Source organism: Alligator sinensis, unplaced genomic scaffold (genome assembly GCF_000455745.1).
Source record: "Alligator sinensis unplaced genomic scaffold, ASM45574v1 scaffold452_1, whole genome shotgun sequence".
Lineage (NCBI taxonomy): Eukaryota > Metazoa > Chordata > Crocodylia > Alligatoridae > Alligator > Alligator sinensis.
Window position 1 is genome coordinate 47,356 of NW_005842869.1, and position 24,086 is coordinate 71,441.

At 49.6% G+C, this 24,086-nt stretch overlaps 1 protein-coding gene across 2 annotated transcripts in view; it reads right to left on the minus strand.

Moving 5' to 3' along the window:
- Positions 1-6,993: 6,993 nt before the first annotated feature.
- Positions 6,994-24,086, minus strand: part of PCDH1 (protocadherin 1) — a 242,007-nt gene continuing 224,914 nt past the window's right edge. For both annotated transcript variants that reach the window (XM_006035709.3, XM_025191893.1), the window contains exon 5: positions 6,994-11,634. In XM_006035709.3, coding sequence (XP_006035771.1) covers positions 11,249-11,634 — 386 coding nt within the window. In that variant the 3' untranslated portion in view covers positions 6,994-11,248. The remainder of the gene's footprint in view (positions 11,635-24,086) is intronic.

The window sequence follows — 24,086 nt, forward strand, 5'->3', positions numbered from 1 at the left end:
CTTACCATTACGGTGATGCTGCAGCTGTTGTTGGGAGCTGTCCACTGCAGTGGCAGCACATGATGGGAGGTGTGGGGGTTGCAGGTGGAGGGTACACGGTGGGGTGGGGAGGACAGGAGGGCACATGGGTGTGGGGAGGAGGATATACACTATAGGTGGTGGGGTGGCAGAAGAATTAAGAGGGGGTAGAAAATTAAGGAATTATTTCTCTCTCCCATTTTAAAATAATAATTGGTCTGAGCAGACCCATCCCAACCTGAACTGCATGCTGTGAGGGAGGAGTGAAAAGTGAAGGAGGGTAAAAAAGAGCACACAGCGGCACCTACTGGCTAAAGGCCAGAACACAGTGCCCCCCCCACCCCCCCCCATGGTGAAGCGGATTAGTTAGAAGTCTTTGGAGTCTCTGGCTGTTTGCATGAACAAATCCACAGTTGGAGCATCATAACTGGAGGGCGCAGCAAATTAACACATCTCCAAATAGTGTTAGTTTAAGGCACTAAATGCACTTTAGAGCAGTGGGAAATCCCAGGTCATGCAAACATAAATGCAGTTGTGTTGACGTAAACGGGAAATATCATTTTGTCTGCATATGCCCTAAAAGAAGAGCAGTATTTCCCTGCCTGGTAGGGATGCACTGCTCCAGGCATCTGCAAACCACACTCCAGAGTGGCATACCCCAGAGTGGCGCACTCCAGAGAGAAAGGAATGCAGCTAAACCCCAAACTGATGTGAGCAGATAAGTGAGCCAGTGCCTTAGGATTTGAGATGGCAACAGCAGCTGCAAGTGAACATAAGGTTAACTCCCTCCCAGCCCAGGATTCAGCACTATCTCAGTTCCCATAACCAGGTGTGGCTCACAGAAGGTGGGAATGATCATCTGAGCAACCTCTCACATGACTCTTCTGTGTCAGACTCAGCTGAGGAAAGCTAATGCTCTAGAGCAGGGGCAGGCAATTATCTCAGGCAGAGGGCTGCTTACTGCCAGAGAGGGCCACATGACAGGCAGCTAGGGGCAGATATATATTAATTTTCTAAATTTTTAGGGGCCCCACGGGCCAGATAGAATGGCCTGGTGGGCTGCATCTGGCCCGGTGGCCACATTTTGCCCACCCCTGCTCTAGAGAAATACCATTGTGACCCAGCCTGACCAACCATCTCCCAGAAATACAACCTTCCTTCTCTTCAGTAAAAATACTGACCCTAATCCCTTAGAGAGACTAATCCACCATACTTCCCTTCCTGAGGACATTAACCCAACCTATCCACCTCCCAGTTTCCCCTTAGAGATACTGACCCTTCCCTCATCCTCACATATATTGACCTTTTACTTCCATGTATTTCCTAGAGCAGGGCTATTCAACTGACTGCACGCAACCTGTGAGTGGTTAAATTTCGGCCCATGGGGCTTCTTGGAACAACTGTCAGAGCCGCTGTATTGCCATGGTTCCAGAACACAGGAGGTGAACACAATTGACACTCACCCCCCTCCCTTTACCCACCACCAAATTCAAGGGTTTTGGTTGCTATTGGCAACAAAAATCAGCAGTAGGGTGAAAGGGGCTGGGGAAAACAGTACAGCATTTATTCATGAGTTTCAGAGCCATACCAAGGAAACAGTTCTGGCAGTCATGCAGGCAAGTTGTTACCCCACCTCATGAGACACTCTGCAGAGCTGGACCCTGCTGTCCTACAGAACTGATCTGATCCATTTTCTTTCTTTCCCCTTAGCTATGCTGACTTTCCCCATTTGAGAGCCCTATCTGGCTCAGTCTTCTTCTTTCCTGTATCTCTCCTCTAGTACTGACATTGACCCTGATGACATGACTGTCTGTCCCTTGCCCCTAGAGACACCAACTCTTCCTTCCATAGAGAAATTGACCCTTGTCCCCTCGTACCTCTCCTTTCTTTCTTATCTTACAGCCCTGACCTGTACCTCTTCATTGGCTGGGCATGGTGACCCCAGCTGGTGGCTGCATGGATGCTCAAGTCAGAAGGAGCCCCAGTGACATGTAGCTCTGAACTCATCACAAGCCGAAGCATGTCCTCCAGTGCTCTCTCCCAAACCCCTGTGTGATCATAGGCCCCATGGAATCCCTTCCATCAGCCTAGGCTCTGCCAGGAGCATTCATGCTAGAGCAGTCCCTCTCAGCCAGTGCAATCAATATACGTTGTCATGGAAACAGAACAGTTATGTGGGCCTGTGAGCTGGGGGAGCTGAGTCACAGAGTGTCCTGTCCTTCCTCTCAGTGAAGAGTGCTGGGGAGGGGAAATTACAGGGAGTGGAGTGGAAAGAGAATATGGGGCAAGAGAGAGACTAGGGAGTGGGGAGAAAGAATGCAGGGGAAGGACTGGCACAAGGAATTTTGGAAGGAAAGGGATAAACAAGTGGGGGAGAGCACAGTCCTGGGGTTGATTGTGTCAGAGGGACGCTTTTTGGGAACTCCAGGGGAAGTGGAAGGGGAGTGTGGAGGAGCGGGGTTTGCTTAAAAACACAGGAGGTAGGAGAATATGGTAGAATGGGCAAGTTGTGTGGGGAGGGATAATCAAGGGAAGAGAGGCAGACCAATGGGAGAGATAGGCTAAGGGAGGAAGTGGGTGAAAAGAAGATGCAGAGATGAGGATGGAGTGCAAAATGAGAATGTGTGGGGAAAAATGAAGGGGAGCAAGGGATTGTTGGATGTGTGTGGAGGGAGAGAGACCATGAGAGCAACCTGAGGGGAGAGTCTGGGAGAGGTGGAAAGGATAAAGGAGGGTAAGAACAAAGAGGGCAGAAGGGAGAGAGAAGGGAGAGGGCAAGGAAGTGAGGGAGGAATTGATGAAGAGTGAGGGGGAGGATAATAACAACACAAGGGCTCGCAATAGTGGGTGTGGAGGTGTAGTGAGGCTGATACTGGGAGATCTGTTCTCCCTGTTGCCTGCTGATGAGGTTTGTAACTGTGTATCCTTTTGCCTGACAGTTTTAAAGGTTGAGCATGGAGAATTCCTGTGGCTCCTGAAGGGGAGAATGACTGTGAAAGGAGTTCCCTGTACATGTTTGTCTATGAGGCTGATCCTTAGGGGATCTCTGGACCACCAGACACTGAACTCAAACCCAGAGTTTTGCCCATAGCCAAGTAGATGGCCTAGAACAGCGGTTTTCAACCTTTTATGCTTGGGGTACCCCCCAGCAGATGATCAACAAGCGGAACGCCAATTGATGACGGGGGGGTGGGGTGTCACCCGTGCAGTGTGCGGTGGCAGAACCAAAAGTGCCAGAAGTGCAGGGCAGAAGCACCTGTGGTGCACAGCACCAGTGAAAACAAAAGCACAAAGTGTTGGCAGCCCTGCCCCACTCCTCTCTGTGCCAGTGGTGCGTACCCCCTAGGACCTTCCCAAGTACACCCAGGGGTACACATTACTCCCCTGGTTGACAAGCCCTGGTCTAGAATGGTAAACTCCAGTTTGAGCCCTCAGGGTTATCTTTGCACTAGCCGTGGAGATGCTGATTCCTTTGTTTTTGTTCCTGTCTCCCATTCCGTCCTCCCTTGCACCTTCCCCTTTCCTGGGAGCTGCTCTCTCCTTGCTATTGTTTGGGGCATTAGCAGAGAAATCAATTTAGTCCCCTGAAATGGAATTCTATTTCCCTTTGTGCATTGAAATGGTACTTTTCCAGCTATGGAAGTCATGTTTTTGCTCCTTATGCACAGGGTGCATTTCTTTTTCCCCGGCAGTGTGGATGAATAAGTGTGTATACATATAAGTAAGTGCAATAGGCTACATACTGGCAGGCTGCTATGCAGCTATGTATATTTGCCCATTTTTATTTTACCTTCTTCTAAGTTATGAAGATGTAGATGGCCAGACAGGCCACATCCAGACAAGCAGGGGTGTGCGCTTGCAGCAGGAAAAATTATAGCAGCGCAAAATTATGCCACTACTTTGTGCACAGTGCACACCCCTGCATGTGCACTCTGTTGAGGGACAAATTGTCCCACTTTGGGCAAACTGCCTTTTCCCAGCTCCTTCCAGCTCCTGGTGTGCTGGAGCAGCCAGGGCACAAGTGAAATAGAGATGCTCTGGCTGCCAGCCAGAGCATCTCCCTGGAGGACCAAACTTCTGTTTGCTCTGGCACATGCTATTGTAGCATGCTCCATGCTGCTTTTTTTTCTCATGCTTTTTTTTTTTTGCTACTGGGAAATCAAAGAGGTTTGTAGCACCAGAAACTGCATGGCCCTGCTCATCTGGATGTAGCCAAACTCATGTCTTCAGAGGAGAAAGAGTCTCCTGTGGGTTAGCCCAGTAGTTGAGTGGTTAGAGCACTTACCCAAGAAGCATGAATTCTAGCTCCTCTCCACCATGTATGAACTTTTAGCACTCTGCCTGCCTGACATAGTGCTCTATCCACCATGTCACAGGTCAGGTATTTCCCCCTTGTTTCACAAGAGCTTCTTTTGAAGGTGGCCATCCGTGCAGCCAAGAGAGGCAGATATCGCCAGAGGTGAACAACAAAGATGATCAAGGGCTTGAAAGGCCAGTCATCTGAGGAGAGGTTGAAGATGCTAGCCATGTTCAGCTTGCAGAAAAAGCACTTAAGGAGGGGTATGATAGCAGTCTTCAAATACTTGGCGGGCTGCCATAAAGAAGAAGGAAAACACCTTTGCTCTCTTGCTGGAGAGAGGAGGATGTAGACTAATGGCTTGAAGCTGCAGCAAAGTTTAAGTTTAGACTGGATAGCTGGAAAAACTTCACTGTTAGAATAGTGAAGCAGTGTAGCCTAGGGAAGTTGTGGACTCCACATCACTGGAGGTGTTCAAGATGAAGTTGGACAGCCGCTGGTTGGGGATGATCTAGGCATAGCTATGCCTATCTTCTACTATAGGTATTTCCCATGCTTCTGGCTTTGTTGGTTGCCGCCCCCTGTACCTTCCCCCCCCGGCTTTTCTGCTATATGTCTCAGGGTATTTATAAGCCTTCTCAGAGACATTGAGTGCTGGCTAAAACCAAGGCTTGGGACTCTGACTAGGGTGTGCCAATGCTCCTGCTGGGACCAAGTCAGAGGTTCCTGACTAGAAGGTCTTATCCCTCTGCTCAAGATCAGACCGATCGCCATATTTGGAGTCAGGAAAACATTTTCCCCATAGTCAGATTGGTATGGACTGTGGGGTTTTTTTGCCTTCCTCCACAGCAGAGGGTGTGCCCCTCTACCTGGGAACCTCTTTAGCATATATTGAAAACATTTAATAGAAGCAGCACTTTGGCTGCTATGGTTCCCCTGCTTTACCCGTGGCAGATTAGGGCAGGGGCAGGCAAAATATGGCCCACAGACTGGACCTGGCCTGCCAGGCAGTTTTATTCAGCCTGTGGGTGCCCATCAATTAATTGAACCCTTCCCAAACCCCATAGTTCACCCCCACCCTCCTGTGTGGGAGGGCCCCAGCCCTGGCAAGCATGTACAGCTTCCAGGTGGGGCTGCTGCTGCCACTGCTGCAGCTGCCACAGGACCTGCTTAGCTTCCCTGGATTCCAGCAGCTCCTCCTGTGTCTCTGCTGCAGTACTTGCTCTGGGCACCAGGTATGGAAGCTGCAGCTGGGTGGGAATGCGGGGCATGAAGCTGGCAGGAACACAGAGCCCAGGGCCCATGCCCAGCAGGGTGGCAGAAATGTACAGACTGGGTGGGCAGGTAGTGGGTGTGGTTTGTGGGGTGTGAGAACGGGTAGGGGGGGTGGGAACCTCCCCAGCTGCCTTCCCCATGGTGTACAGCCCCTGCCATTGCCAGCAGTGGAAGCTGTAGCAGACAACAGGCCCTCAGGGTGCTCATAGCCTACATAGCACAGCTGCCGGTAGCGCATGGCTCAAGCCAGTTCTGGAAGCTGCACATGGCGGCAAGGAATGGAGTCAGGCTGCCCGACCTCTATCGTGGGGCTCATGTGCAGTTATCAGAACACGCATGCCACCAGGGAGAAGCCCTGCGTGATGAAGCCACTCCCTGGCACCATGTGCAGCTCATGGTACCCCACAGGAAGTGGTGGGGAGCCTTGCCTCCTGCTTCCTGGTGGAGTCACATGAACTATATGTCACAGCAAGGAGGGAGGAAGGCAGCTGGCTCCATCATCCAGGGCTTCCTCCTGGTGGCATGCACATCCTGGTAGCTGCACATGAGCATGAGATATAGGCAGGCCAGACTGGCTCCTCTCCTTGCCACCATGTGCAGATCCTAGATATGGCCAAAGCTGCATGCTGTCAGGAGGCAGTGCTTGCACAGGCCACGGGTATCCCAAGGGCCTGTAGCTGCTGCCACTAGTAGCAGGGACTATTTTCCATGGGGGGGGTCATGTGGGGGGTTTCCACACCCCCCACCCTTCCTCACACCCCACAAACCATAGCCACACCTTGCCCAGCTCCCCAACCTTCCCACATATACACACACCTACAGCCCCCACCATACCCTATACCCCACCCCACACAGCCACACTCCTTCACAAACCCCACCCCCCACAACCCTCCCACATATACACACACCCACAACCCCCAACATACCCTACACCCCCCCACACACAGCCACACTTCCTCACAAAACCCACACTCACCCACCCACACCCTCCATCATACACACAAACACACACTCCCAACCACATACCACACCCCCACACACTGCCCCGCTCCCAACAATATATAATTGCAGGACATGTGAGCAATGAATGCACCCCAGGACTGCCAAGCATGTGGAAATTACCCAATCTACCAAATGACATTGCCTGAGTCCCTCTTTTGCATTCTCTGCAAAGCATCACATTATACCTTTGGCTAACTCATTTTTGTAAGTACTGAAGGGTTCATGGCCTGGGCCAGGGGTGAGATCCTCTACTCAGTCCAGGGGAGAGTCTAGGGGAATTTATTCTTTCTTCGGAGCCCTAAGCTAGTGGAGAGTTTCTTCTCCAAGAACCTTTAGAACATAGGGTAAGACATGACAATGCACAAACATGCCAGAAAAATCCAGGCACAGGCACCCAGGTTTTCACACTTTTATTGTAAAGCTTTAGGAAGGGTTAATTACAAGGGAGTTGATCATCTGACAGCTCAGCAAACAAACAGAACAGGAGAGAACAAAAAGGGGCTCACAACGGTGTCATGCTCACTGCTCCAAACAGAAAGAAATACAAGGGAATCAATTGTGCTCACAGCGCCTGGGGAAAATCAGACCCAAGGCCCAAAGCCTTCCCCGCACAGGGAAATGCATCACACATTGAGAGCAATACAACCTTAGCAAGAGGCATTGCCTTAGACATAGGTCACCATCTGAAAAATAGTTGGGTACTTTACTTTGCCATAGGATTTCTCCTTTAGAAAAGCTACACCTGCATGTACATAAAACTGTACAAAAAACAAGGCATCACAAGCAAGGAAATTAAATCTTGTATAAATAGAACCAACACCGAAGAGCTACAAAGGGGTCACTTGGATTCTTCCTAAGCAGCCCATCTGCTCCCTGGCTCCCACCTTTGGTTTTACCCCTTGGCTTGTCCTAGTGCAGTATAGATACAGTGAACCCCCTCCTCAGAGGCTCTGGTAACCCCAGATTCCTTCTTCACTGTGCTTGTCTAGACTGGAGCTTTCTCTCCCCCACATGCACAGAGGCTCTATCTTTCATTCTTATAGTTGTGCAAATGAGCTTCTCCCTGCCAGCATCTCCACCCTCTCGCAGGGCTGCAATCCTCAGCATGAACATCACCTTTGCCTCTGGACTGACTCCCAGCACCATTTTTGTCCTAATCCCAGGACCTGATCCCTTCACCATGATGCCAGTCACCAGTGCCATCTCTGCTCTTGCCCCACAGACAGATCTCTACTTACATCTGTGACCTGATCCAGGAGATTGATGCCTCTTACCATTTCTATGTTCCCCTCAGGAATCCTGGCAAGTGTCATTTCTGCTCTTGCCATGGAGGCCAGTTCCCAACACATCCTATGCCCCAGCCTGGAAAATAGGTGTCACTTTTATCTCTGCCTTCATCCCCAGAACTGATCCTTAGTGGCAGGTCCACCCTTGTCCCAGGTACTGATCCCCAGCACCGATTCCTACCTCATCCTGGGAACTGAATTTTAGTGACAGCTCTGCCCTGATCTCTGAAGCTAATTTCCAGAATTTGTTCCCCCATGCTGATTCCCAACACCATCTCCACCCTTGTCTCTCAGACTAATCTCCAACATGATCTCTGTTCTTGCCCTAGTAACATTTCTGCTCTCAGCTTGGGAGTCAGTCCCTACCACCTTGCCAGCGGGTGTCTCCAGACATCATCTCTGTTTTCAGCCTCACCATCAGGGACAAATCCCTAGCAATACCTCTGCCCTGACTTTCCAGGGCAAATTCCTCATTCCCAAACTAGCCTGAGATGCACAATGGCTCAGACTGAGGGAGTTGTAATGATGCCTCAGGCAGCCCCTGGCTCCCAAATCAAACTGAAGAGTCCTAAGCTCCAAGGCTCCTTCAGAACTACAGCCATCATGCAATCCAGGTCCAGAGGAACCCCAGGCTCCATTTTATCTGTCTTGAAGGCTAATGTTCCTCAGCTCTGCACTAGGTAGTCTCCCGAGGAGTCCCTCTTCAGAGGGGATTGCTGCCACTAATCCCAATCCAGGTGGGAGGAGTGAGCAGCTGAGTTGGCAGAGGAATCAAAGATCCTGGCCTACATGGCCAAATTGCACATTCTGCCCAGTTAGGCTCTGAAACTACAGAGCTAAAACAAGAACAAGTTTAAGTGACATGCTCAAGCAGCCAGGCCAGAGAGAGCTTGGGCCCCCAAATACTACCACCACGGGGAAGGGCAGACCCGGAATGCCTTGATGGCCATGTGGAGGCCACCTATCTTCCCCATGGGACCATGGGAACTTGTGTCCTGAAAAGAGAAGGTAATTACAGGAGAGGCTAGGAGGAAGGTCCTGCCTCCTCCAAGTGGCACCTCTGTACATTTCAATGCTAAACAGTATGGTGCCTTGTCACATCACCTGGGGAAAGAAAAGAGTTGAGAACCAGGACACTAGGGGAGCAAGCAGGGCAGGGTGATTGGGAATCAGTCCTGCTGCCACCCTTCTCTGTACTTTTTTACTTTTGGGTCATAATCTCCTTGGAACGAAGCTTGGCTCAACTTGTATCCCTCTGTTCCCAAAGTCCTGAGGGTGGTTACATCATGGAACTGACCACATTCCTACCACCCTTGCCCAAAGCAAAAAGGGAAGAACTATTTAGTGAGAGACATACTGGATAATCAGGAGGGAAAAGAAGGTGCTGGAAGGGAAAGGCCCTTGGTGCCATGGCTCTTAGCACCTCAAAGATAACTGCAGGAATTTCATGGGAGTCTCAGATTCTCACTGACTGATGAGACAAGGACTACAATGCCCTCACCCTGTGCCAGTAAAGCCCTGTAGAGCTAACCACAAGTATCACATTAGAAAATATGCCTGCAGGCCACTGCCCATATACACAATGTCCCAACAAGGGTACACAGGTATCCCTCCTCCTTCCTCTCTCCCTATGTTTAAAGATTAAATAGAGACTAACAATGAAGAAAGGAGGCTGCTACCATTGGATTTACTCCCTAAGGAAGATCCTAACAATAAAAACTGCTGAGGAGAAAGGGAAGAACAATGATGCAGCACACCCAGTCCCAGCTTCCCCAATAGATAAGGAAGAAGGATTACTTAAAGGAAAATAAGGAATGAATTACCCCCACCCTAGACAGAACTTCCCAGTTATCTGGAATTGGGATCAGGCCAGAGTTGGAGCAGTTGTGAATGGGACAGAGACCAAATTAGCAGAACAGCTCCTAAGGCTCTAGAGGATGGGAGCTCAAAAATGAGGTCTGTTGGCATACCCTGCTAGAGCTGACCAAGCTAAGGACCACCTTTCTGGGTACCTGTTGGAGCTGTTGCCATCCTATCCCTCTACTATATACTGTCTCACTGGATTTGGTACCCTGCAAAAGGAAGTTCAGATGATGCTGGCACTTGACCGGGCAGAGCCTGGGGATGGGCAGTAGGATGCCATGCCAGTGAGACTGGCCAACCTTTGACACTGGAAGAGAAAGCTGAAGGCCTTGAGAGTGGCCCTATGGCCTAAGGGCAATGGGATTCCAGTACCCAGGGACCCAACAGCCCCCAGTGTGACCCTGAGACAAAGCTCCTCTTCACAAAGGCAATGGTGGCTTACAGGCAGACATGTCAACGGTCAGATTCATGGCACAGATGTCCCCAATGGAAGTTTCTTGCCCCAAAGGAGGTGCAAGATGATAGGCTGAGGTGCAATGGCCTGTGACATTTCCCCACCAGAAGAGCTATGCCAAGGGCTTCTACAGACAATGATGTAAATATTGAATGGGGCCCCCCATTGCCTGCTCCTAGCTCTTTCAGCTTAAGCATTCATAGGGTATAGAGCCAAAAGGGACCACTCAATACAGACCCTGATTTCTGGCTCTACACAGTACCTGGGGACCTTAAAATCTGTGGGCACAGTGACAATGTCCAGAAAGAAGTCTCAGCTGAAAAAAATGTCAAGCTCTCACAATTCCACAGATAGGACATGGCTGCTGCCCTTCTCTTGCTCCTCAGTTGCTGTTTCAGGGACTAATCACATCTCTATTTACAATATAGAACAAGAGTGTGGGCTGGAAGCTGTGCTCCCATGTGCTCTTCCATGTGGCAAACCATTCAAAGCTGGAACTTGCTCCCTGTGGTTTGTTTTATTCAAATGTCTTTTGTTTCAAGGACAATAAAAGTTTAAATCAGGCAGACTTGAATGTCATTCCTAAGATTTATATTTACAGGAGTCTACAGTAAAGAGACAGGCAGCTTGCTCCCTGTGCATGGAGACACACCTCTGTCCTGTGCCCCAGGAACTCCACCAGCTCTGCATGGACCTTTGGTAACTAAGCCCTTCACCTCAGCCATGCCCACTGCACTGGGAGCCCACCCAGCCATCCCTGACACAGCAATTCAGAGATGCACTGTCAAGTGCTCAGAAATTCCTTAGGTTTTTATCTGTTTACCTTCCCTCCCACCCCCAAAAAAACAATTGAGTTAAAATGGCGGTCTTCTTCCCCTGCCCTGCCCTGCCTTCTATTCTCAGAACCCAGTTAGGGCTTCTTGCTCAGTGGGGTAGGAATTGGGGAACAACCTGGAGAACCGGCTGCAGGAGCGATAAAGCATTAAAGTTTCAAATGTTCCTCTGGACACTGGCCTCAGAAATGTGTTTGTTCCCTGCCCCTCAGGCTCAGCCTCACAGGTAGATCTCCCTCTTGGTGGTTTGGGATGAGGGGGTGGTGGCTGGCTGGAAGTCCGAGGTCTGGGTGAGAGGAATTTCCTCCATGGGGGAGTCCTTGCAGGGCTCATGGCTACTGTTGGAGAAGGCACTGTACGTGGGGAGCAGACGGAGGTTGGCCATTTTGGTGCTGCGCTCTTCTGAGAGTCTGGGGCTGCCATTCCCAACTTGCTCTTGACTCCCTCGGTCTTGGTAAGGCACAAAGGTAGAGAGTTTGAGGGCGTTCTTGGGCCTGCGGTTTGGGGAGGATTGGCCAGGCATCCAGCAGGTGTCAGAGTGGCCGAACTCTGTGCATTCCCGAGTACAGGTCCCAGTCATGGCTACATCAGGCAGAGGCCGGAGATCTGTGGAGAATGGAAGTTAAAGCAAACTTAAATGAGCACAGGCTCCACAGGATAGAAAGCAGCTGTTGAAACAGTTGAGGTACAGTCCTACCCTCACCAAAGGTATAGTCCTACCCTCACCAAAGGTAAGCCCATGATACTCTTGGAACACTTCACTGGTAGGGTTTCCATGGGAATCTCTCCCATGGAGGAAGGTATGGACTGCCCCAGGTATCTTATGGACCCTTCCCATCTCTCTCCCAGCCCCCAATCATAAACAGTAACAACAGTGCTCCCAAGGGTTCACAGCCATGCTGCCCTGGTGGAGTGGATAATCACACTGAGGAAGACCACCCAGAGGCTGAAGCTGAAAAATATCCTTCCATGCCTGAAAAAAATGGGAACTGTGCTCAAGGTAGGCCCAATGCCATGCAGGGAGTCACTGCCTCAGCTAGGATTGCAATTTGGGAATCCTGAGTCCCAGCCCCCACTCTTCAAGCTCACTGCCCCAACAGCCCTATTGTCCAGGATCAATTGGTTCCGCAGATGTGGACTGTACCTGCACTGCACCACCCAGGTAAGCTCTGCTGTGCACACTCTGCCCCACAAGCTGGCTCCTGGGACCTAGTGCCTAGGGAGCACCCCCCACATGTGTACTCCTGCTACATCCACCCCCCACACCCACCCCACACATATAAATACCCTTACACAATATACAAGAGCAAGACTTTATTTTGAGCTATTATACAATCACCTCTATATAAGCTACTCAAAAACCCCCAAATCAGGACAAATATTATTTTTTAATAAAATTAAAATATGTTATAGTAGCTATTTTAGCATATGATTTGTTTTTAATCTATAATTTGTTAAATATCTTCTAAAAGATTTTGCATATGTGGCCATAGACAGCTCATCAAAACTCATTAAGTGGCCCCCCAACCAAAGTAATTGCCCACCCCTGCTTTAGCCCCAAGTCTAGTATACTTTCCCAGGAAATGGGAGGCACAGAGTCTAGGCCCCCCCTTCCCTTTCCTTTGAGAGGATTTGACCCTGCACCACCTGAATTTCAAAGAACATTGCTTTAACCACAACACCATGAATACTTTTCTCCAGTTCCCCTCTGGAAATCACCTCTCTGGGCAGTCAAGAGAGGAAAATATATGAGCTAGGAAGGAAACAACAGGTTTGAGGCTGTGCAGCTCACTGATATGGCCCTGCTTCTGGAAAATAATAGATTCTGGTACTAGTCCATATCCTCTCACTGGGGCAGAAGTTTCTCTATTCTCCATCAGTTTCATCCAATGATTATTAAATACAAGGTGCAGGGGCTCAGCTTCAAGAGGAGAGCTATAAAGAATACTGGATAATGCCTGGCCTGTGACCAGAGCACTACACTAAGAAGTCAGTGTGTGGAATAAAATTTCAAACTGCCTCTTAGTGGGAGGTGGTGGACAGGGCTATATCCTGGGTCTCCTGGGTCTCCTATGTCCTGGGTAAGTGCCAAAACCACTCTGCTACTGGGTTTAAAATGCGCCCCCTCCCCTTGGGACTTGCATGTACCTGCTCAGCCACTACACGGCCTACAGTGCATGCTCAGTACCTGTGTGGATACTTGTAAGTGCACATTGTATGGGTAACAGAATCACAGCCTGAAAACTGCCATTTGGGCACACAAAGTGAAACAGAATTCTGTTCTAGGCCTGCCCTGATTTGCAGAGCCAGAACCACCCTGACACGCATTCTTTTCTCCCTTGATTATCCCCTCAATGAAGAATGGTCAGCACAAGCGCCAATCAGTCACCACATTATCTCTGACCCTACAGTCAGTCAACCAGGATATAACTGGCCATGCTGTTATTGGGTACTTCTCAACTGTTTTCGAACTGGACAAGGTCACTGTGCCTTAAACCTATATCAGCAGGGCCTTTGCAATGACAACGTATGCCATTGTGGACAAGTTCAAACCGTGTCCCACATTGTGGACTCGTGTCCATTTACAATGCTACATGGTGACTTTCAAGCTCTTCACACTGGCCTAAACTCCATATGCTAAATAAAATAAATAAATAAATCCCCTCCATGATTTACTGGCACCCCAATATAGCTCATGCACATAATACCTCACAGACTTTAACAAATACATAATACTTCAAGCCTGTCCAGAGAGGTGATACTCCCCCTCTATGCGACTTTGGTCAGGTCGCAGTTGTAGTACTGCGTCCAGTACTGGGCGCCGCACTTCAAAAGGGATGTGGCCAGCCTGGAGAGGGTTCAGAGGAGGGTCACCCGCTTGGTGAGAGGGCAGCAGGACAGGCCCTACGAGGAGAGACTGAGGGACCTGAACGTGTTCAGCCTCAGCAAGAGGAGGCTGAGGGGGGACCTGGTGGCTGCCTACAAACTCATTAGAGGAGATCAACAGCAAATAGGTAGAGCCCTTTTCTCCCCAGCACCACCTGGGGTGACAAGGAACAATGGTCATAAGCTGATGGAGAACAGGTTTAGGTTAGAGATCAGAAGGCATTATTTTACAGTTAGGGTGGCCAGAATCTGGAACCAACTTCCCGGGGAAGTGGTCCTCACCCCTACCTTGGGCAAATTCAAAAAGAGGTTAGATGATCACCTGTCTGGGGTCTTGTGAACCCAGCATTCATTCCTGCCCGTGGCAGGGGGTCAGGCTAGATGATCTGTTCAGGTCCCTCCTGACCCTAACTACTATGAAACTATGAGATGAGAGCAAACATATACATGCTCCCCTACATACAGTGGCCCCCAATATGACCAACACACATACCACAAACAGTGTACCAGACACACCTATTTTGCCACACCTAAACCTCTTCTACACGGTAAACCAAGTATACACAAACACACCTGCAATATCATTTATCATTTATCATCCTTCCCGATGCATTAAAGCACTGATACATATACCATAAGTATACTCAGCCATGTATAAGTCTACCACACACTATATCACATACATACAACATGACTCACAAAATAAAACCCTAAACAACTATCCCTTATACACCTTATGCCAGACTCAAATTGTGCCATATAAATACACCTACATGCTATGTAATAAACAAATTATACCATTGTAGCAGACTGAAGAGTAAGGCTCTGTGCCCCTCCCATGCCCCCTGGCACAGCAGGGAACACAGAAACTGCCAGTTGTTGGGTTGGAGGGAAAACCCGTCCCAGACTAGATCATGGGGAAACCCGGGGAAATTCCACATACCTGAGGGTGCGGCTAAGTGGCAGCAGGCTGAGAGGCCAGCAGATTGGTTGCCTGTTGTCTGGACAGAGAATGAAAGGCAGCTGTTGCCAACCAGAAGAAGGAAGTGAGAGGGAGCAGAGACTCCCAGCTGCAGCACCCCCAGGCATGGGTGAGAGGGGCAAGTGGCCCCAGCCTTTTCTGTTATTGTATATTTCTGTTAATTAACAGTGGACATGGAAGGAGTGTAGGGGTGGTGGAGCTCCCAGCCAGAGATACTCTGTTTAATTTAAACACACAAGGCAACCGAACCATTAAGCCTGGGCAGCCCTTAAAGGGACAGGCCCCAAATTTGGATGGTGACTACTGCAAGTGATAAATCCTACCTGTGGGAGGATTACTTTTAATAATGGTGAACTGCCTCTTGTTACATGAATTAAACTTACAGCAAGTCATGGCGGGTGAGAAAGACAGGAGGCGGCAGCACCCATAGGACAATCCTGGGTCATGGTAGTAGCCAGGCCTAGGTACCTACCCCTAATGCGCCCACATTTTGGTACACTGGCCAGCAAACAGTGACCCACCTTAGATGGAGGGAATGCCAACCACCACAGAAAACATGGATACCTGGCGGCAGATGCAGGAGGGTTTGCTATGCCTCTTGCAGGGGCAGTAGGAGCAGATAGACAAGCCGATACAGTCAAGATGGGAAGAGAATGAGGCCCACAAACTGCTGTTTACTCAGTAGTTGGCCTTGAATGAGTAGACAGTAGATGCCACTAGGACACCAGGAGCCAGGACAGAGGAATTTTGCATGCCCTGGGAAGACCTGGAGGCATACCTTAAGGCTTTCAAGAGAATGGCAACAGCAGCAGGATGTGATAGAGGCAAGTGGGGCTATCAGCTGGGTTCTCTCCTGACAGACAAAGCTCAGGCAGCTTAAAGGGCTCTGTCTCCAGAAGAAGCTGGGGACTACCAGAAGGTGAAAGCAGCAATTTTGTATCAGTTGGAGGTATCCACAGAGAACTACAGGTTGAAATTTCACCAGAGAAAGATGCCAGAAGAGAAAAAACCCTGGCACCTGGCATGGAAGTGGCGAGACCGGAAAAACATAACGTAGAAGAGATACTCAACTTGATAGTTCTTAAGCAATTTATTGCGGACCTGGAGAAGAGAACCCAGAAGTGGGTGCAACAGCACCAACCGCAGATGGAGATACAGGCCCTGAAGATTAATGGAGGCCTGTGCAGAAGCAGAAAAGAGCACACAGAGAGACAAAGGCATAAAGCTCTCTTAGCCATAGGAAGAGGAATAGCCAGAGGACCTGGTGGAGTAAAAGAAGGATGAGGTTGTGGTGAGGGAAGGCAGGATAGATGCTATAGTTGTGGAAAACATGGTCACAGAGCAAGTCACTGCTCCTAGGCAAAAGGGGAACATTGGCCCCTAAAGGAGATATCGTATGCTAATAATAATGACAGCAAGGCTTTCAAGAAGCCAGAGCAGATGGACTGTACTTTTGGTAAGGAGGGCCACTGAGGCCCACTAAAGCCTAAGGTGCAAGTACAGTTAGGAGCACTAATGCTCCATGCAGTAGTTGACAATGGTTGCTAGGGTTGTGTGAAATTTCTCTGGGTGTTTCATTTCAATGTGTTTTGAGCTCGAAACAGTGAAACTGAAACAAAACAAAAGCCTTCGAAATAGCTTCAAAATGAAACAAGGGCATGCAAAACATTTTGAACGTTTTGAAACATTTTGAGTTTTAAAGCTGGGCTTACTTTGCTTCAGCACTGGTCCCAGACTGCAGCAGCAGGCTCCTGTCATCTGGTGCAGATCCAGGGGCCGTGCCAGTGGCGCGGGCCCCCAGATCTACACGCCAGATGACAGCATGCTGTTGTTGCTGACTGGGGCTAGTGGCAACACCTACCTTCCCAGTGCTGGGTGTGGGCTTCACCCAGGTCCAGTCCCAGCCACCAGCAGCAGCCTCCTATCATCTGGCAGACAGATTGGGGGTCTGCCTCCCCCCCACCCCGCCCCCCGGGAGTACTGCAGGGCTGTGCCAGACTCCTCACAGGGGTGCCGGCCTCCAATCTGCCTGCTGGATGACAGGAGGCTGTTCCTGTCACCTAGGACTGGCCCTGGGCGCAGCCTGCACCCAGCACACGGGAAGATTTGTGCTGCCGCTGGCCCCAGGCAGCAGAACCAGCCTCCTGTCATTCGGCAGGCCGATTCGGGGCTGCCCACAACCCCACGCCAGTGCCAGTCCCAGCTGGCAGCAGAAGCCTCCAGTCATCTGACAGGCAGATCGGGGTTCTGCCCACACCCTTGGGAGGGCTGTGGGGTTCTGCCGGACTCCTCCTGGGGATGCGGGCCTCCAATCTGCTTGCTGGATGGCAGGAGGCTGCCACTGCCAGCAAGTGACAGTTTTGCTTGTCAACACCTTGAGGTGCAGTTTCCCAGAAACCTCTGCACCTTGAAACTTGGCAGGCTTCATGCCCTCAGAAGGGGCTACCATCCCTGCAAATTTCATCTGAATGGGGCAAGAAATGACAAAGTTATAGACAGTTTCATGCTTCCTCATTATAGCCTATGGGTGAAACATTGAAACAGCGTTAAAACAGTGAAAAAGTTTCAATGAAATGAACCGCAACAGTACTTTTGAAAATAAATGAAACTTGAAATGAAACACTGTTCCGTTGAAACATTGAAATGGAAGTCAAAGCGGAATGGCGCTGTTTGGTACAGTCCTACTGGTTGTAACGAGACCATGGTGCAAACCTCTCTAATCCTGGCTGGCGTCAGGGAACCAAGTGGGACAATAAAAGCGATATGCCTACGCAGGGACACCACAACCTACAAGTGGTAGAGACTCCACATTGAATAGCACCAGTCCAAGAACTGAGCTTTGCGGGACTCCACTGCCCACATCTTTCCAGGTCGATATCGATCCGTCCTCTACCACTGCCTCAGTGCGACCCCTAAGCCAATTCGCCACCCACCTTACCATGTAATCATTTACATCACAGCCTGTCAGTTTATTTATGAGAATAGAATGAGATACCGTATCAAAGCCCTTCTTAAAGTCTAGGTAGATTATATCTACCTTGAATCCTGCGTCTAAGCATATTGTGACCTGGTCATAAAAGGAAACAAGGTTAGTCAGGCAGGATCTACCTGCAATGAATCCATGCTTATTTTCTTTCAGCATTATTTTCCCTACTAGGCTCGCACAAATGTGATCCTTAATGATTTTTCCCAGAGTTTTCTCAAGGATAGAGATGAGACTAACTGGCCTATAGTTTCCCGGTTCTTCCCTCCTCCTCTTCTTGAAAATAGGGACCACACTGGTTCTTTTCAGTCCTTTGGGACCTGACAGGAGCACCATGAGTGCTCGAATAGCCATGCCAGCAAGACACTGGCCATTTCCTTCAGCACCCTTGAATGAAGTTCATCTAGGCTCACTGATGTGAACACATCCAGCCCCTTCAACTGGCCCTTCACTAAGTCTGCACTAACAGTTGGTGGGCTGGTGTCCCTCCTGTGTCTATCTATGATCCAACTGGGAGATTTGTCTTGCTCTGGGTCTAGGAATACAGCTGCAAAGAACTCATTGAAGAGCTCAGCTTTGTCCACCCTCTCTGTCACCAATTGCCCTAGTTTGTCCTATAGGGGTCCTATGCTACCCTGGGCCTTCTTTTTGCTCCCTATATACCTGAAGAAGGACTTTTTGTTGTCCTTAATTTTTGTTGCCAGCCTAAATTCTAATCCTGCTTTGGCCTTCCTAACTGATTCCCTGAAAGTGTGAGCCAGGGAGGTATACTCCTCCCTGGTAGCTACCCCCTGTTTCCATAGCCTCTATACCTCTTTCTTTGCCCTTAGGCTTTCCTGGACTTCCCTGTTCAGCCAAAAGGGCTTCTTGGCCCCTTTGCTCCCTTTTATTTGTAATGGGATTGTCTCCTTCTGTGCCCGTTGAATCGCTCCCTTGAGGAACAACCACCCTTCCTGGACCACCATTTCACCAATGCTCTTGAGCCTTAATGCCTCACTAACTAATCTCCTGAGCACACTGAAGTTAGCCTTTCTGAAGTCTAGCACTTCAGCCCTGCTAGTTAGTTTACCCACCCTTTGCCAGATAGTGAATTCAATCAATGAATGGTCCCTATCCTCTAGGTTACCTTGAACCTGCAGATTCCCCACCAGGTCATCCCCTGGTGGGGAAGTTATATGAAGCCATTGTTACATGTAGCCCATACCCTACCATTGGGAGGGCACTTGGGAAGAGATAGGATGGGGCTCACCTGATAAAACAGTTCTTTCAGCCAGGTATACAAGGAAGTGGAACAGTTCATGCGGGGTGCCCACCCTGCCAAAAAGTATTGTCAGTGCAACCTCCTCAAGCACCAATTATCTCAATGCCAATACTTGAAAAGCCATTTGAAAGGATCACACTCAACATTACAGGGCCATTCCCCAAATGCACAGCAGGGTATCAATATGTTTTAGTGATCATGGATTATGCTACAAGGTACCCAGAAGCAATACCACTATGATCAGTGGTGACCCCTTAGGTAGCCTCAGAATTGATGAAGTGGATCTCCTGAGTAGGAATGCCCCAAGAGACTTGAATGGATCAGGGGACTAATTTTATGTTCAGCGTAATGCTGGGCCTGTGTACTATGCTCCACATCAAGCAGCTGTGTACCGCCAGATATCACCCTCAAACAAATGGCCTAATATAGAGATTTAACAGGCCCTTAAAGGGATGATAAGGGCTACCATTCAAGGTGACCCCTGCACCTGGAATTAGGTTCTGGTCCCACTATTGTTCGCAGTAAGACAAGCCCCACAAGCTTCAATTTGGTTTTCTCCATTTGAATTAGTGTATGGTTACCAGCCCTGAGGCCTCCTAGATATAATCAGGGAAGGCTGGAAGAGTCAGGCAAGTGGGGTGACCACGATTCCAAACTACGTAGTACAGTTATGGGAAAGCATACACACCGAGCAGCAGTTGGCACATGATAATTTATGAAAAGCCCACGACAAAGGGAAAACTATGATCACAGGACCCAAGAGTGAGCTCTAGCGGTGGGCGAGCGGGAGCTTGCAATACTCCCAGACCAGGGAAGCAAGCTATTCTGCTGATGGCAAGGCCCATTTGAAGCGATTTGTAAGGTGGGTCCCATGGGCTATGAGGTGTGTCATCAGGCACAGAAGAAGGAGCTCCAGGTCTACCATATTAACCTTCTGAAGAAATTGAAAAATTAAGAAGGATGGCTGATGGCTCTGTATCCAGATTCCCTGGAGCTGGAGCCTCTGGAGGACTGGACAGTGGGGAAAGAGGAGTGTCCTTGAGTACCCATGAGAGCACACCTTACATAGGAGCAGTAGGGGCAGTTAAGACAGTTAGTAAGGATGTTCAATGATGTATGTTGCAGCAAGTCTGGCTTGGCTAAGGGAGCCGTACACAGGACCAAGTCCCTGGTGGGCCAGGTAGTATGGTATGGGAGCACTGGCAATAATTGTTCCAGGGTCTCCATGACAAGATAAAAATAAAGATTGAACAGATGTTGGTAAAGGGAATGATTAGGGATTCAAGAAGTCAATGGTGCAGCCCATTAGTGGTAGTAGCAAAGCAGGATGGGTCCCTGAGGCTATATGTGGATGTCAGGAAGGTAAATGCAATGGCCCAGTTTGATGCTTTTCCCATGTCATGGGTCAAGGAAATGCTCAAGAAGATAGGCATGGCCAAATATATATCCAAGTTAAACCTAGCCAGAGGCTACTGGCAAATACCCATGGCACTGGAGGGTTGTGAAAAGAAGGCCTTTGAAACCCCATGGGGTTTGTTTGAGTTTCAAAGAATGCCATTTGGCTTCAACAGAGCAGCAGCAATGTTCCAACGTTTCATGGACCAGATCCTGATCACACACCAATCAAGGGCCATGGCTTATGTTGATTATGTTATTCTATTCTTGAACCACTGGCAGCAACATCCAGAACACCTGAGGGTTAAATTGGGTGAACTAGGAGTGTCTGGCCTTACTGCCAATCATTGCAAGGGTGCCCTGGGACAGGAGGAAATGAAGTACCTAGGATCCCTGGTAGGACAAGGCAAGAGAAAGCCCCTTATGGATAAGGTGGAGGCCCTAAGAACATATAAAGTCCCTCAGACAAGGGAACAGGTAAAGTCTTTTGTGGGACTGGCGAAGTATCATAAGGTTACACCCCATTTCTCTGAGCTGATAGCTCCCTTGATGGACCTGATGAAGGGACAGGGAGCCAAGCCTGTGGTGTAGACTCAAGAAGTGCAACGGACATTTGAGAAAGTCAAAGTGGCCTTATGCAAAGAGCCCACTCACTTCACACCAGACTCTAGTAGGCCTTTCTCCTTACAGACGGATGCCTTAGAAATAGCCCTTGGGGCCATCTTAGCACAGAGGTGCCAAGGCAGGGATTTTACCAATAGCATATACCAGCTGGAAGTTGCAAGAGCGTGAGTTACAAGAGTATTCCACCACTGACTGAGAATGTTTAGTGATCAAACGGGGTATTGAAGTGCTCCAATATTACTTTCTAGGAAGAGAGTTCAAGCTAATCACAGACCATGAGCCCTTAAAATGGCTACAAATGACAAAGTCAGATAATGCTCACCTGATGTGGTGGTCCTTGGTTCTACAGCCTTATAAGTTCCAGGTAGAGCACAGGCCAGGGCTGGAACATATAGTTGCTAACTTCTTCTCATGTATCCATGAGGAAGAAGCAGCAGAACCACAACGTGTGAGGATTGTCCGAAGACAGAAAGAGAGAGGATGACAAAAGATGGACATTACGATGCTGAGTGAGAGGTTGCAAAATTTAGCATAGGGGGGAAGTAGCAGAGCGAAGAGCAAGGCTCTGCACCCCTCTCTCAGATCCATCCATGCCCTGCAGCATGGGGCAAACACAGAAACTGCCGGTTGCTGGGTTTACAGCAAAACCTGGTCTTAACTAGATTATGGGGAAACCGCACACACAAATGAACTCACCTGAGGGTGCGGCTAAGTGGCAGCAGGCTGAGAGGCCAGCAGATTGCCTGTCAATTGTCTGGACAGAGAATGAAAGGAAGCTGTTGCCGACTGGAAGGAGGAAGCGAGAGGGAGTAGATGCTCCCGGCTGTAGCGCACCCAGGCATGGGTAAGAGGGCAAATGGCCCCAACCTTTTCTGTTATTGTATATTTCTGTTAATTACTAGTGGATGTGGAGGGAGTGCAGGGATGGTGGAGTTCCCAGGCAATGGAACCAGTAAGTCTGGGCAGACCTTAAAGGGACAGGCCCCAATTTTGATGGTGACTACTGCAAGTGATAAATCCTACCTGCGGGGGGATTACGTGTAATAATGGTGAACTGCCTCCTGTTATGTGAATTAAATTTACAGCAAGTCGAGGTGGGCAAGGAAGACAAGAGGCAGCAGTAGCTATAGGACAATCCTAGTTAGGGTAGAACTCAGGCCGGGGAACCTACCCCTGATGTGCCCACAACCATACACAGACTACCATGCACAGTAATTTTCACGACACCAGTGGTGCTCAATTTTCCAGGCGCATGGGCCAGATGAATGGCATGGGGTTAGTCCATGGGTAAGATTGGGCCCTGCATGCCAGGATTGCGATAAACACTCCCTCTACGTGGCCCTACATGCCTAGATCAGGCCATGTTCTGCCTTGACTGGCCTCCACATGCTGGATTCTGGCCCTGAGGCCCTATGCCACCCCTTCTTGGTCCTGTGCACCAGGATCAGGCCCCACGCTGCCCCTGCCTGGCCCCACATTTGGAAATGGGGCTCCACATGGGCTCAGCTGGCCCCTGTACACTAGGATTGGGCCCTGGGGCTGCATGATGCCCCCACCTGGTTCTGAGTGCTGGAATCAGGCTGTACAACCCTGTACTACTGCTGCTTGGCCCCATGGGCTACAGCTGGGCTCTAGCACCATGCACCACCTCTATCCTGCCTTGGGGCCCCACACTACCCCTATCTGGCCCTACATGCTAGAATCAGGCCTGAGGCCCTGTGCTGTCCTTGCCCAATGCTGTGTGCTGGGATTGGGCCCTGGGATCCCATACCATCCCCACACACAGAGAATAGACCCCACACTGCCTCCACCCAGCCCCATATTTCAGAATCAGGCCCTGGATCCCTGTGCCACTCCCACTTGGCCCCATGCCCTAGGATCCAGAACTGGGGCCCCATGCCATCTCTGCCCTGCCCTGCCTGCTGGGATTGGAATCAAACATCCCTGGACACAGGGCCATGCTATCTGGCCCAGAAGGTTTCCCACAGGTCCATAAATTTGGTAGTAGGGGCCTCTGCTCCCCTGTCACCACATTTTCAGACTGTGGGGAGTCCTGCATGCTGGATGACATAATTCCAAGGGCCAGATCTGGCCTGCAAGCTGGGGGTTGAGCACCCTTGAAGTACACAATATCGCATATACAGGTTTCCCTTGCTTTATGCGGTAGATGCGTTTCTGGAAAACTGTGCATAACTCAAATTTGCATAAAGGGAACCCAGTTTATAGGGTAACAAATAGGGATATGTTCCTACAGCGGTGAGTGGGGCTGGGAAGGGGTGGCGTGGGGTGAGGAGATGCAGCCCCCCAGCCCACAGTCCTCCCGGGGTGCGTGTAGCAGCAAGACCCATGCCCCCTTGTCTTGCGCCCTGCACCCACTGACAGTTCCCTATGCTTTGCTCCCTGCTGCAGCTGCCTAGAAGCAGCCGATGTCACCTGCCTGAAGCCACTGGGCTGTGCCGCGCCCCTCCCCCTGCCCCTTCCCTTACAGACTTACCTTGCATATAATGAATTTACCTTGCATTTAATGAATTTTGGGTGTAAAAAGGCTCATTGCATAAGAGCGAAATTGCATATACAGAACCTACGTAAAATGAAGTAAACCTGTACACCTTAAACAACATACACATTAGAACCCCAGCCAAGTATGCCACATACACATCACATCACCAAGAATAACTCCTACACATGCTTTAACTCACAGATACTTTATCATGCCCCCATAATATATCTATTTGCACACCCTACACAGTATACAACCACCCTTCACAGTATACAGCATACATGAAGACTCCACCACACAAATACACACTTACAGTATACCACACACATACTATACTTGCAAAATATACAGATAGTACTCCTTCCACACAATATACCTAATGCATATCTTCATATATTATACTGTACATATACTACAGGCAACACAT